The sequence below is a fragment of the Sesamum indicum genome, linkage group LG1 (assembly GCF_000512975.1).
Source record: "Sesamum indicum cultivar Zhongzhi No. 13 linkage group LG1, S_indicum_v1.0, whole genome shotgun sequence".
Taxonomy (NCBI): Eukaryota; Viridiplantae; Streptophyta; class Magnoliopsida; order Lamiales; family Pedaliaceae; genus Sesamum; species Sesamum indicum.
In genome coordinates, this window is record NC_026145.1 from 8893918 (window position 1) to 8908584 (window position 14667).

General features: G+C 31.7%; 2 protein-coding genes across 2 annotated transcripts in view; one reads left to right on the forward strand and one right to left on the reverse strand.

The window, feature by feature from the left end:
* The window catches only part of LOC105161855 (formin-like protein 14), a 13343-nt gene extending 10264 nt beyond the window's left edge, over positions 1-3079 (reverse strand). Inside the window, exons 1-5 of the mRNA XM_020694754.1 lie at positions 2799-3079; positions 2371-2486; positions 1559-2262; positions 1247-1468; positions 3-1131 (exon numbers count right to left, since the gene is read on the reverse strand). Of these exons, the coding sequence (XP_020550413.1) occupies positions 3-1131; positions 1247-1468; positions 1559-2262; positions 2371-2443 (2128 nt within the window). The 5' untranslated portion in view covers positions 2444-2486; positions 2799-3079. The remainder of the gene's footprint in view (positions 1-2; positions 1132-1246; positions 1469-1558; positions 2263-2370; positions 2487-2798) is intronic.
* LOC105159718 (ubiquinol oxidase 2, mitochondrial) lies at positions 8902-10999 on the forward strand. The gene is given in 5 exon segments (XM_011076895.2): positions 8902-9375; positions 9466-9594; positions 9686-9734; positions 9737-10158; positions 10726-10999. Coding segments are annotated over 5 exon segments (1017 nt in total). The 5' UTR covers positions 8902-9018; the 3' UTR covers positions 10786-10999.

Genomic DNA, 14667 nt, shown 5'->3' on the forward strand with positions numbered 1-14667 from the left:
ACGACTTGGAGGTGGAGGTAGAGCTGCTGCTAAACCACATGTAGTTGAGGAAGAAGCAATTGATTTTGGTTCTTGCAGCGAACCTTCAAGAGAGTGTAATTGAGGAACTCCATAAAGGGGTAGAGGAGGTGGAGGAGGCGGTGGTGGTGGTATGTTAACATTACTGACAGCTGTTAATGATGTTGCTGGAGTAGCTGACAAAGATAAATGACTTGGCTCAGAGGAAGGTGGAGGTGGAGGTGGAGGTGGTGGGGGAGGTGTAGGTATTTTACTCTTGTTGGGCGGTGGAGGAGCTAGAGATGGAAAAGTTACTTCAGAAGGAGGAGGAGGTGTTGGTGTTGGAGGAAATTCTTTACTTGAACTAGGAGGAGGTAGAGGGGGAGGAGGAGGAGCTGGTATTGATGGTTCTTTACTCAAACCAGTGGAAGAACGTGGAGAATGTCCTTCGCCATTATCAATATGAGGTGATTGACAAGATTCATTACTAGAAGGAGGAGGCAGGGGTGAAAGAGCTGGTGAACCGTCTGACATTGATTTAGAGGTGGTTAAATCAGAAACAGATGACGGCTGAACTGAAGGCTGCAATGGTGGGGAAGCATTAGGTGAAATTTTATTACCTGAAACTTCCATATCCTTTGCAGATCCAGATGAAGCAAGAGCATCCAACTGTCTATCACTAGCAGTCATGGACTGGGAACAATCAGTCAAGGTTGAAATTCTTTGCTTCACTTGATCCTCAAAGGGTCTGAGATCAGAGACTTCTTCCAATATAGAATCCAGGGATGAACGATCATCTAGCAAATTGAACTCTGGTCCACTGATTTTCTCCGAGTCTAAAAAATCAAGACTGTCGGCCACACTAGATGCATTGTTTTCTTCCTCGGAATCAACAGGTGATGAGTAACCACTCATTCTACGCAACATGGATAAATCTTTGACATCATTCATCGTGGACAATTGCTTAAGCAACCACAAAGCAGCATCATCGCTAGCATCAACCCAATCTACACCATTGAAAAGTTCTTGCACCCTGGAGAAGGCTTCAATAGGGAGTCCACCTTTCTCCTCACCATTTAACATTGGAGTGTTGGCTCTGGGGGGAGAACTGCTCTCAACATCACCAAATAGTACCTGCCATTTATAAATCAAATATTGGGGAAATGTAATAACAATAATCTCCAATTGCATATGTTAATTGCATAATTGAATCGTTTCTGGAAAAAGAGAAACAAAGAGCAAAATTTACCTCAGCCCGAAAGCCTTTAGGGAACCGAGCCTTTGAATCCCAAAGGACATCCAAGTTCTCACAGTTGAGCATCAAAATATTAGACCGAATAAAAGCTGTATTAAACATTATACGGAACATCATGACTTCCCTTTCTGGATCTAAGTCTAAATGGACGCACTCCAATACCACATCTCCTTGCACTAGACATTGTATGTCAATCTTGATTACATCACTGTCCTTCTGCATGAGATGTTTCAGCATCACCTCTAATAGATAAGAACTGTAGGAACTTTTCAAAAAGTAAGAGAAATCAAGGATCGAAATTCTTACTTGGCGATAATGGCGAACATGTCTGCCCTTCTTATGCATGGAATAAAGCATTTGGGTTGACAATCCATCCTTGCTAAGGAGATTTCTGCCATAAACGCGGATAATAGGTCTGCACCCTTTCTGATTATCAAACCTCGGAATTGCACGAAGAATAAGACAGTCTAGTGAAAGAGGTCTCTCAGGTGGAGGCCACTCTGAGGATAAATTTCTTCTTGAAATGTATTGCAGGTATCGAAGCTGAGATGGAAAAGGATTCAACGGTGACAATAACTGCAACAAGCCTCTTGGACCTTCTCTATAAACCATTTCAAGAGTCTTTCTCTCACCACTATGCAACTTCCTGAAAACTAAGAAGCTAGCTAACACAAATGCAAGTAGTGGCCAGCCCCCTCTTTCACAATGAAGCAAAACTACATTATGGCAATTCCCAAGAGAAAGCCAACTCTCACTAACACGAAGGAAGTGGTGAATTAATGATAAGGGTAATATAGGGCAACCCTCGTACTGCCTTGGATAATCCATAACGGTGACATCATACTCGCACAATATCTCTGCAAATTGACTCCTCTTCTCACCTTCCCGGAAATTAAATGCAAGAAATGAGGATTCTGGGAACTCTTCATGTAACTCAGTAACGATCTCATGCAAGTAAAGCTGGTATATTCCCTCCGGTAGCACTTCCGTGGAGAAACACGAATCAAAAACTGCATAAAATAGGATTTCTTTCATGAATATGCATTAAAGTAGAACACAAATATTTCACTTGAATGGATAAATTCAATTTCAGAGGGGTCGGATGCCCCATATATTACCATATACTCTTTCAGCAAGTTCGAGCAAGCCATCTGGAGGCCGTTTGTAAAAGAATCTACTCAGCAGTGACATACTGTCGATCTAGTTTTAACTGCAAATCCAAAATAGTATACACCTGAATAAAGCGAAAAGAAACTTAACTTGAGCACCATTCACTGCATTTCTCCTCAATTTGACAGAAAACTAAAACAGGTCAATAAAGCAAAATCCATAAGGACCATTACCCCTCCAAACCTAAAGTAGTTTAAAAGGATTGCAGAAAATGTGGACACAGAATTCGACACCAAATACCAGTAAACTAAAAGTTTATTCGTGCACAATGTTCAGTTAACTGGAACATCCAAAATCTTTCACATACAGACCAATAACTACGAGAAACACAGATAGATACACATACACATAGATACAGATACAGATAAATGCTTACAGATTAACCAAACACGGATTGGGAAATTGAACCGAGAAGGCGAGGAAGCAGCAGCGAATGTGACTGGAGAAACCAGAAATTCCGGTGAACGACGGCAACCAGCTGCTTCAGCGGCATTTGACCCACCGCGGTGTCGTTTCAGTTTCCATCTCGATTATTGAATTTGAATTTCTTCTGGTTTCAATTGAATTTGAGGGGAAAGCTTTTCAATATTTGAAACTGGGCTGTGAAAGAGCTGTACGTGGCGCTGTGGGTGCTTGTACCTAATCTCCAAGTCCTCGGTGTGCCTATTTCAGTACAAGTAATATAACATTATTGCCCTAAAATTTCAGTCTATTTGTTAAATAAATGGCAATGAATAAATCACATGAAAAATTAGGGAATTAGGGCATTCTATGCACATTTTCCCAAAGAAACAAACCATCATACTTATTTTTTTATTATCCTTTTTCTTAGATAATGAATCCTATTTATTTCATTAAATGTACAATATCTTCGTATTGTAATTAAGATGGTAATGACTTTATCGTCAAGATTTGTATTCCAATCTATGCATTTTTTTGAGGGAGGGACGGGAACTCAGCCCGACTAAATTTTAAACCCAAATGGGTCCAACCCACTACGCCCAATTTAAATTTTTTTTTAAATAATCATATAAATACGAGATAATAATGGTTTTGAAAGTGTATATTCGTTTATAAATTTAAAACTCTATATTTTAGGTTTATATTAAAACTTTCAGACCACATGTTATCTTATATATAAATTAAATCTACAAACTTTTTTATATCATTAATTTCAATTTATAAAGTTATTTTTATGTAGAATATGTAAGTGTAAATAAAATTCTCCGAGAAATTACTAATGAAGTTGGAGGACACAACCATATTACACGACAGCATAACATATTAAAATTTATCAAAATTTACACGATATCGCAGCGCCTTAGGTGAACTTAAAAGAAAAGGTTTATTTAAATTCGATGCATTATGGTTCTTAGGTGAAAACATGAGAGAGGGAAATAATACTCTACTTAATTAATTATGAGTGACTAATTTATAGAAAGAAAAGGTAAAATTCTCCTACTTATTTAACTCAAGATATAAATAACAATAGTATTGAAATATTTTTTAATGAAATGATTATAAAAAATGTTAATTTTGATAAAGCAAATCATGGGATTCTATACATGTCTATTTCAATTAGAATTTGTGGCAATATGTAGTGATGGATTATCATGCAATCTCCACAATTCTTTTTGGGTTTGGATTGTTATTATTATTTAAACTCTGTTATATTTTTTACTTCATTTAATATACAGACGTTACGTGTGTAAAATCAAATATTAAATAAAATACTTAATGTCATTTTAATACACATGGTGTGTTTATGTTGAATGAAGTATGAGGCTTGCCGGGTCCAATCGCCCCACAAGGGACAAAAGATTTTACCAATATCTTAAAATCAAATGAGGATTGAGCTGCAAAATAAAGATTAGCATTTTGATACTTAAGATATTAGCAATATGTTTGTTTTTATTTTTAAATTATTTTCGAGACAGATCAAAACACATCCAATGTTTGTCATCATTCAAAAACACCTTATTTAGTTGTTTTTAACTGTTTTATCATAAATACATATATATATATATACACACATACATATATATATATATAAAAGACATGATTTGATAATAAATAGTAATTTTTGTCTCTCAAAATACAACATTAAATATATAATACTTATTTTAAATTATCTCCAAAAATAAATTCAAAACATATATACTATCTCTAACACACACTTATTTATCTTTATTTTTCTCTCTCTATCTCCATAAAACACATCAAAACACTCAGAAAAACAAATTCAAACATTATGTAGTATTTTTAACAAAGAAACAAAAAGAAAAACTCGAAATGATATGAGAATAATGGCTGAATATGATGATAAAGTAGTATAATTTGTATGAAGTGAAAAAAGTGAGTTAAAAGTAGCTTGAAAATTGGGAGAAGATGAGGATGAGAGAATATATTAGAAAAATGGGCATCCGTAGAGTAAGATCCTAGGAATAGTTATGGAAAATAATACATCGTCCAAATGATGCACGTATTAGCTAAATAACAAAAAAATAATTTACTATTTGAACTTATATTGAGAGAGTTGTGACTGTTTGAAGGGGTCTTGTCAAGTCAATTTGAGATCCGCAATCAGCTGACCTCCTGCTTGAGGAATTGATTTCAACCGAACTACTTAGAATTAGTTGAATATTTTATAGTTTACATAGCACATGATATCGACCACCCATATGACATGTCATCCTTGATGTGTGATGATTCATCTTACTTTATCGAGCTCATTCTTTGGGCCTGTCGGGTTAGAAAAGAGAAAACAAGCTTTGTTGATTAAATTTTTTATTTTAAATCATGCCGTATCTTCTATAAGATATATAATAATTTCTTAAATAAAATAAATAATGTAATATTTGCACACATAATATATACATATTAATTAGACTAGAAAATATAACAAGATTTGAGATAGAAATTTTAATCCATAGGAAATGCAACTTGTATGTACATCTTATATCGTATCTAATAGGTCAAGTAATTTGCCGGTTTCCATAGATTTATATTAGGTAAAAAATAGACTATATATCCACATTTGGTGCGACTTGAACTGACAAAATGTCAATTACATTGAAGTCGATGTAGTTGAAATTAGTAAAATACTTAAAAAGCCCATAAAAAATGAATAAAATGTCTAAATAAATCAAGATTCGTTCACTTTGTTCAGACACGGCCGGGTTGAATTGGCAACTCAAAATATGGACTGTTAAATGACTAGACACGTGCGATAGATGCTGACTCCACACCCTTTTCATACCATAATACCTTCCTATAAATACCAATTCTAAAGTTAAATCAACTATCCGTTTATCACTCTTTTATTAATAAACTATCGAAAACATCAACCACTGATTTGAACAACCGGAAGTTTGCATAGGGAACAATCCCCACCCTCCCCACCAGTTCTTGTATTCTTATATTAGTCCCCCTAATACGTCATTTCTATGTGCATATTATAAATTTTTTTACGTTAAAATGTATTATAAATAGGGGTGGCAATATGGGTGGAAACCCATGGTTCCAACCTAATTAATTTTGAATTGGGTCGGGTTTAACATTTTTTAATATGAGTCCAATAAAATTTTATTTAAATAAATTAAATAAATTGTAGGTCCTATAAGGGTTCTAATGGGTCCTAAACGGGTTTTTCATGTTTAATTTTCTATTAGTTTATCAGAAATAGTTTTAGAAATATAACACAATTGATGAAAGATATTAGTATAAATTATACTTATGAGTTCATTATGAGTTCTATATTGGTTGGTGATGAGTTTTAAGTGAATTGGTGATGGGTTCTAAGTGAAAATTGACGATAAATTTTACGTAGATTAGTGATGTATAGGGGTTTGTAATGGATTTTAAATTCATTAGAATTAATTTAATTATACTATATATTACTAACTATTTTTACATTTCTAATTTTTCATATTTTTTTATGAGAAACAAAAATTTCAAAATATTATTTAGTAAATTATTAAATTAATGAGAGGCAAATTAAAGGGAAGTGAAGGAATTTATAAAATAGTAAAAACTTGCAATTCATATGTAATCATTTTTTTTAATAAATTGACAGTATACAACTATATTATAAATTTCAATAAACATATCAAATATCAATATTTAATATGTTTTTATAATGAACTAACATGTACTATTACTATTGAGATTAAAAATTCACAATTCAATTTTAGAAATAATTATGAGAAATCGATTACGCAGCTATTCAACTCATGATTTGTTTCGAAAAATGTGATATTTCATAATATTTTACGAGCTTTTTATTTTATATTTAACAAATCAATCTTTAATGTAACCTAACGCCTTTCCATAAATAATGAAGAATACAATTTAATTATATTATATTGCAAGTTGTATTAAAAATATTGTCATCTTATTATTATCTAAAAGTTTGAATTTTGTAAACATTAAATATAACAATAAGTATCATTGATCCAACCCGATTCATTTGCAACCCAACTCATTTTTCAACCCGTTAATTCAAATCCATTTCAAACCCAACCAATATTGGACCCAACCCAATCCGTCCATTTGTCATCCCTAATTATAAATAAAAATAAAATATATAAAATAATAAATTATATTTTTAAAAAATTAATTTAAAATATTATCGACACAATAAACAAATTGGTACAGCGGTATTAGAATAACCTATGATCAAATTACCCGTATACATCTCCACACATTAATACATGTGTCTTCATTAGCTAGAAAAAAATCCGTTGTATCTGCAAAAAGTCAGTAATAAGTTAATTGATGGTAAATATATATTTTCATTCAGTTTTTTTTTTTCTAATCAACAGATCCAGTGAATTTTAACTAATGCAGAACGTATTTGTTAGACTGAAGCAAACCTCAATAATACTAAATATAATATTTCAAACCATAGAGAGTCTATTATAAGAACATGCATCTTTTTTCTTTTATTTGTTTTCTTCATTTCTTTGTCCGAAACACAGTTTCCACGAAATTGCAACTCACACTAGAAAAAAAAAAAAAAACTATTGGTTATGAATTAAAATCGTGGTAAATAATTATTATTAGTCATAATTAAACAAAAATTGATGGAAATATTCAACTTATTCAGTGAAAAAATTGTTTTTGTCATGAGTTTTAACTATTACAAATGCATTAGTCATATTCGTAAAAATCATAATCAACAACTACTACTTGACCATAACCAATAATTTTTTGTTATAATTATTAATTTTTAATTATAATTAAATATTATATTTTTTACGGTGTCTCAACCAGACAAAAATTATTAATTCTGTCTAAGATGAATTCAACAATTATTGGTGGAGTTGTGTCTTGACGTGCCCCCCAATTATGCTATACTTTTCAAAAGTCATTTCCAGATTGTTCGGCTTATGCTTTGTTGGAAATGTATGTACTTGGTCAAAAGTATAAATATTTATTTATTTATTTATTTTTATAATTTACAGACACATTTTCTAAAATTTGGTATAATTATAAATACTTTCTCATTGTTCAAAAAATTATAAGTATTCCTTTGAATTTAACATCCTTCGAACAACGAGCCAATTTCGTTAAGTTTTCATCTAATTTAACATACTTTTTAGAATTTTATAAAATATTTTTACGAATTAATAATCTTAATGAATTATTTCCTTACCCACCCTTATTTTTCTTTTATATTCTTTCAAATGTTTTATTTATAAAAAAAATAAAATAAAAGTAAGGGTAAAATAGTAATTTTAATTTATCGTCTAAGGATTGCATAATTATTTTTCATTTGAGGGGTATATCGAACCTCAGAAGAGGTAGCTGTAATTACCCTAATTATTCTCAATTTTTTCCCTTTGATATAGAAAATATTTTAAACTTGAAAAGTTTTTTTTTTTTTTTTTTATAGTAAATCTCCAACTATACTTTGTGACAACTAATAATTTAATATTTATTGAATTATATAAGAACCTAATGAACATGCAATAGTATGATAACAAGATTAATATTATACATTGAACTATGAGTTTGAAAGTTTATATCAATCATCATTTTTTACCAATTCTTTAGTAATTTATGAATTTTTATTCTAAATATTTTATTATAAAACAAAATTACATCTTATACTTTATTTAATATATATTCATTACGTGCATAAAATTAATTATATGTCTATATATTCAGAAAATATATTTTACACATAATATATATATATATATTAATTTGTAATAAAGAATTATACTGCATAAATTTTAATATCTTCAATTTTTATTAGGAAACGGGTCCAACTTGAGGACTAGAATTTCGATCGCGACCCTGAGACCGGTCGAGACCACTCCCTCTTAAAAGTCTAATCCAATCAAGTTGACCAATCTTTCAAGACATCAGATGCAATTTTCACTCCCTTCCAGTAGTCAATTTGAATTAAAAAAGTGTAAGAAAGCATGTGAAGCTAAAACTACACTATATATAAACTCCTAAACCCTTTTGCATCATCACACCAGAGTTATAAACTTCAAACAAAATCCTAAGATTAAGATCAAATATTTCGAGTTTGTTTTTCTTTTTTTTTTTTTCAAATTCAAATCATTTTATTATTAAGGTATCCAATGAGTCGTCGTGCAGCTGCACTGATTTCCAAGCTGCTTGTTGGGCAGACGGAAAGCTCCAGGCTGTTCTCGACAACCACGTTTACGAGTAACGTGGGTGCCAATGGTGCTTTCAAGATTTTGGGAGCAAGATTTATGAATTATGGAGCTCCTAGGGCCTATGTTCTTGAAGCTAGGTATTGGAGCACGGTTGCCTCCAATGGTGCAAGAGAGGAAAAATCGGTGCCAAAATTGGGCTCCGACAATGAGAATGAGGATGATCGCGGTGGCAAGGCTGTCGTGAGCAGCTACTGGGGGGTGGAGCCACCTAAGGTAATCAAGGAAGACGGCTCGCCCTGGCGATGGAACTGCTTTCGGGTATGTTGACTTTGTAAAATGAAATTAAAATATGATGCATTTTTGTGATTCTTGATTAATTAATTGATCAATATTTGCAATTGGTGACAGCCATGGGAGACATATGAAGCAGATACTTCAATTGATGTGAAGAAGCACCATGAGACAAAGACATTCATGGACAAGTTTGCTTATTGGACTGTCCAGGCTCTCAAGTACCCCACATACTTGTTCTTTCAGGTCATTATTCTTTTGTTTTTTCCCCCTCTAATTCTTCTCAATTGGTTCAATTATTCGTTCCATGATCATTTCAAATATTAAATAATTACAGAGACGGCACATGTGTCACGCCATGCTGCTAGAGACCGTGGCGGCTGTGCCCTGCTGCTGCACTGCAAGTCGCTGAGGCGGTTCGAGCACAGTGGTGGCTGGATCAAAGCCCTCCTAGAAGAGGCAGAGAACGAGAGGATGCACCTCATGACATTCTTAGAGTTGTCGCAGCCGGAATGGTACGAGAGGGCGCTTGTCTTTGCGGTACAAGGTGTATTTTTCAATGCATATTTCCTGGCCTATGTGTTGTCTCCCAAACTAGCACATCGGATAGTAGGCTACCTCGAAGAAGAGGCAGTCAATTCGTACACAGAGTTTTTGATTGATTTGGAAAAGGGCCTCGTAGAGAACAGACCCGCCCCTGCCATCGCCATCGACTACTGGCGGCTGCCACCCAATTCGACACTGAAAGATGTCGTCACGGTCATCAGGGCCGATGAGGCGCACCACCGTGACCTTAATCATTTTGCATCGGTAAGAAATTCTTATCATTAATAATTATATTTATATCGTCTTAAACTATGATTAAATTATAGAAGAAAATGCGTATTATTTAAATAAATACATCAATACACTTTGCAATAATGTTTTTGGTTCATGAATATGTTGTCAATAATATTCGTTATATTGACAACAAATCCCTCAATCTAAAGAGAATATTATGGGGAGGGTGTTTTTATTATTTAATGTAGTTAAAATAAAAATAATAAAAAAAAAAGAAAATTAAAATACTATTTTCACTAGAAAAAAGTATGAATTTTCGCTACGGTTAATTACTATAACCAAAACAAAAGAACCGTAGCAAATATAAATCAACCACGAGTTCGCAACGGTTCGTTAGCCGTTATTTTTGTAAATATGGCCAAAATATTAGTTATGACAAAAATGCTTAACGTGGTAAAAATTAATTTTTGCTTCGATTTTATTTAACTGTGATTGATTTGTTATGATTTTTAAGCCGTGGTTATGTACAATGTTGCGAAAACTTATTATTATTTTTTTTAAATAATGTTTGTATTAACTTAATTTTGTAATTTGCAGGACATCCAATGTCAAGGGCACGAGCTGAAGGAATATCCAGCTCCACTTGGATATCACTGAAGAAATTAATCCACTGGCGCGAACTATATAGTGAACTAAATTTATTATAATGCCAAATAATTAAATACCCTGTAAAGAAATTAATTTAATTAAATTTTTTTGTTGATATTGTGCTACTTATATAAATAAATAAAATAAATCATTGTACCTTGTAATGTTTAATATTCACTGCAAGAGACTGATATGGAAATTACTGACTTTTTGTATTCTAAAACTTTATCCAATTATATAAATATTTTTTTATTTTTTTCTGCACTTTTATAGGCAGGATCATATGCTACTTAGTTAAGGTTGATCACTTTATTTAGTTTAATGGGAAATAAAAATAATATTGAGGGTAATAAAGAAATTTCATTGTTAAGAAATTGAGAGGGAGGTATAAGATACAGTAAAATCTTTATAAATTAATAATTTAAATACATTTTGTATTTTTGTACTATACATAAAGTACATTTACACCCCTAAATTATAAAACGTAACAAAATGGCACCCCCCGTCATATACATTAATTTTTTTATGATGAAAATACCCTTATTAATTACACCCCTGAAATATCTCTATTATCATCATTCTCCTAAATATAATCTGAATTATTATAATTTTTTTTTAAAAATAAATACTACTCAAAGTTTATAATTTTTATACGAAGTATAGAATATATATAAACTTCATAAATTTACAATTCTTATATTTTTTATACAACTGGTTAAAAATGTACATAATTTTTGTCTGTGTTGTTATATGTATTGCATTTTTTTGAAAAATAAATTATCAATATAAATTTAAAATATTACATAGAATATAAATATACTGTAGAATATATATAATTAATATATAATATTCTTTATTTTTTAAGTAATGATATGATATATTTTTATTATGTGGATATGTAATTGAATAAAAATGTATATGTTATATAACATACTTTTTCTATAATATTATAGGCATTATGTATTGGCACATTTTTACATGTACTCTTTAACATAATTTATTTACTTTGTAAAATATATTTACATATATTGAGCTTATAAATATTTTTTTTGTGTTCCACAATTAATAAAAAATTATAAATATTATTTTTAAAATAAAATATGAGTAAAATTTTAGATCACTAAAAATAGCTTGGGAGAGATATTTTAATAAAATATATTTTAAAAAATAGAATAAAAAAGTATAGAGGTAAGTGAGAAGAGCATTTTTGTCTTATCAATGCCAAATTATTTTGTTAGGGGTGTTTTTGTTACCTTTCATACTTTAGGGGTGTAAATGAGACAAAATGCATAGTTCAGGGGTGCAAAATGTACTTAACCCAATTAATAATATCGGGACCATGTAATTTTATTAATTTGAAGTGATATTGATTAATTGATAAATTAATAATTTAGACATTGGATCATAACTATGTATAGAAGAAGTTAGAAGATGGATAACATAGTAATTTCATTGTTGCTGTAGAAATTCTCTATCCCAAATACTATTGTATTTTTTTATTTGTAAAATTATAACTACACTCCTTAGTATTATATTATACCATTTCTTTAAAGATAAAACTTACACAAATACTTTTTAAAAATATTACATTAATACCCCTTTGGTGGTGTACCTGCAATTTTACAAAAGGGTCTACCCTCAGGGGGTGTAACTGTAATTTTGAAAATGCAAAAGTGTTTGTATTTTGATTTAATCTTATTTAATATACCCGTCATGTATAAAAAGTCTTTCTTCAAATAAGTTAACTAATATAATTTTCATACGCTTGAAGTGTATATATATATATATATATATATATATTAAATAAAATAGAAGATGCAGTAAAGTTTGAAATAAAATTTCGGTTTAGACTAAAAGGACCCTTTGTCCTTGAATGAAACTTAGAAATGAATATATTGTATTGTGTGCTCATTTGGCCCTCGGATTGAGCAGTTCAAACTTGCATTTCAAGCGCAAATGCAAATTTGTATACCGTTTGACCCATTTTTTCACAGTCACTTTTAGAATTACATTATATAAAAACTATGTTGTAATAAAAGTTAGATAATTACAGTAGATTTGTATATTTTGATCTAATTTCAAGGTATGTCAATATACTTTACCCTAAAGCAGTAAAACTTATAATTAATAGCTTTCAATCCAACTGCAGTTATTTTTAATCCTATTACCAAACCACTTGACATGAGACTAAGACAAGACAATGTGATCTATTGGCAAGAAACACCTTGCACCTTGCATCTATGACTTTGGTATGGGTTTGAGTCGTTTGGAAGGTAGTTGGGAATCAGCACTGATCCTCCTTAAATTGGGAGGAAGAAATAAAACAAGAAAACCCCACTTGACATGAGACTTGTTTTTGGAATGTGCAGTTATGTAATCAATCATTAAAATTGAGAATCCGACACCATTATCATTTTTCTTTAAAATCAAATATTTCAAAATTAATTATCTCGTAATTAATAATGCAAATGTCGGGCCAAATTGAGCTCGTGAAAGTGCTTTCCTTTCATAACCAAATTATAGGAATTGTATGATTAGGTGATATATTAAAGAACAATGGAAGGGGGAAGTAGGCCAGAAAGAGGAGATCTAATTAGGTGAAAATAATGGAGAAGCAATTATTCAACAAAACTATAATTGTCGCTCTTAATAAGTCATTAACTGCATTTTAACCATAGATATGTACTTTAGAGTAAGGAATTTTGTATCTTTTCTTTTTAGGTTAAGATTAATAAACATAAATTAACAATAAAATGCAAAGCAAATTCAACGACCACTCTTGAAATTTGATATAATTATGAATACCCTTCGTAGTTTAAAGAATTACGAATATACCCGTGATGTTTTATGAAATTATATAATCTTTCAACGAGGTCTTGAAATTGTTAACTTTGTGTTTGCTATACGATTTTTTTTAAAAAAAATAAAAATAAAATTTGTAAACAAATAAGACGAAATGGATAGAATTTTTTTAAAAAAGTGAATAAAAATTATCCACTTAATCCATACAAAAATTTCATAAAATTTTGAAAAATAAGTAAAATTATAATTCATGGTCCAGAAGAGCATTCTGGTTTATTGACCACAAAAAATGGATAGAAACCTAACGGGCTGAGCTAGTTTTTAAACGAAAAATTATAAAGTATTGATAATTTTTCAAACAATGAGGTGTATTTAATAATTTTGCAAAATTTAAAGAGAGTTCCTTGCAATTCACCCTCGATTTTTCTTCTCAAATTCCATCTCATCACAATCTCTAAAAATGTTAGTCACAACACCACCGTCTATGATTCTGCTGTAAGCTTTTCTTGCCCAACTATATACAGTCGTCACATGAGAAGTGCACCACCCCGACAATTCAAGAGCTAAAATAGTAATAAAAGAATATCACTACAGCCACCACCAACGCTCCCGACTGTCGCCCCTCCTCAAAGAACGCCCATTGCAGCAAAACAAACACGACTATCAACAAGCACCCCCACCCCAGATCCTCCCCGTTGCATCCAAAATAAGGCAAGCACGCACCGGCTAAGTACACGATCAGAATCAGCATGAGAGGGCCGAGCAGCATCGTGCTGACCGTGTAGGTGACGAGAACGAGAGCAAGAGGCAGCACGGTCGTTTGGGTGGTGGAATACATCGCGAGGATCACCAGAAGGGGTATGCAGAAAAAACACATAAAGACTGCAGATTCCGCCTCCGTGACGGAAGGAAGACCGAGATTGGTGGGGAAGGAGGTGCCGCGGAGGAGGAGGCCTAAGGCCACCACCATAAGGAGTGGGATCAAGGGGGATGGCCCTTTAGCCATATGAAGAGGTTGCAAGAGTTTGAGCTGTTATGCATGGAAATAGCAATACTGTTGTATTTATATGGGAAGGCTCATTTTGAGTT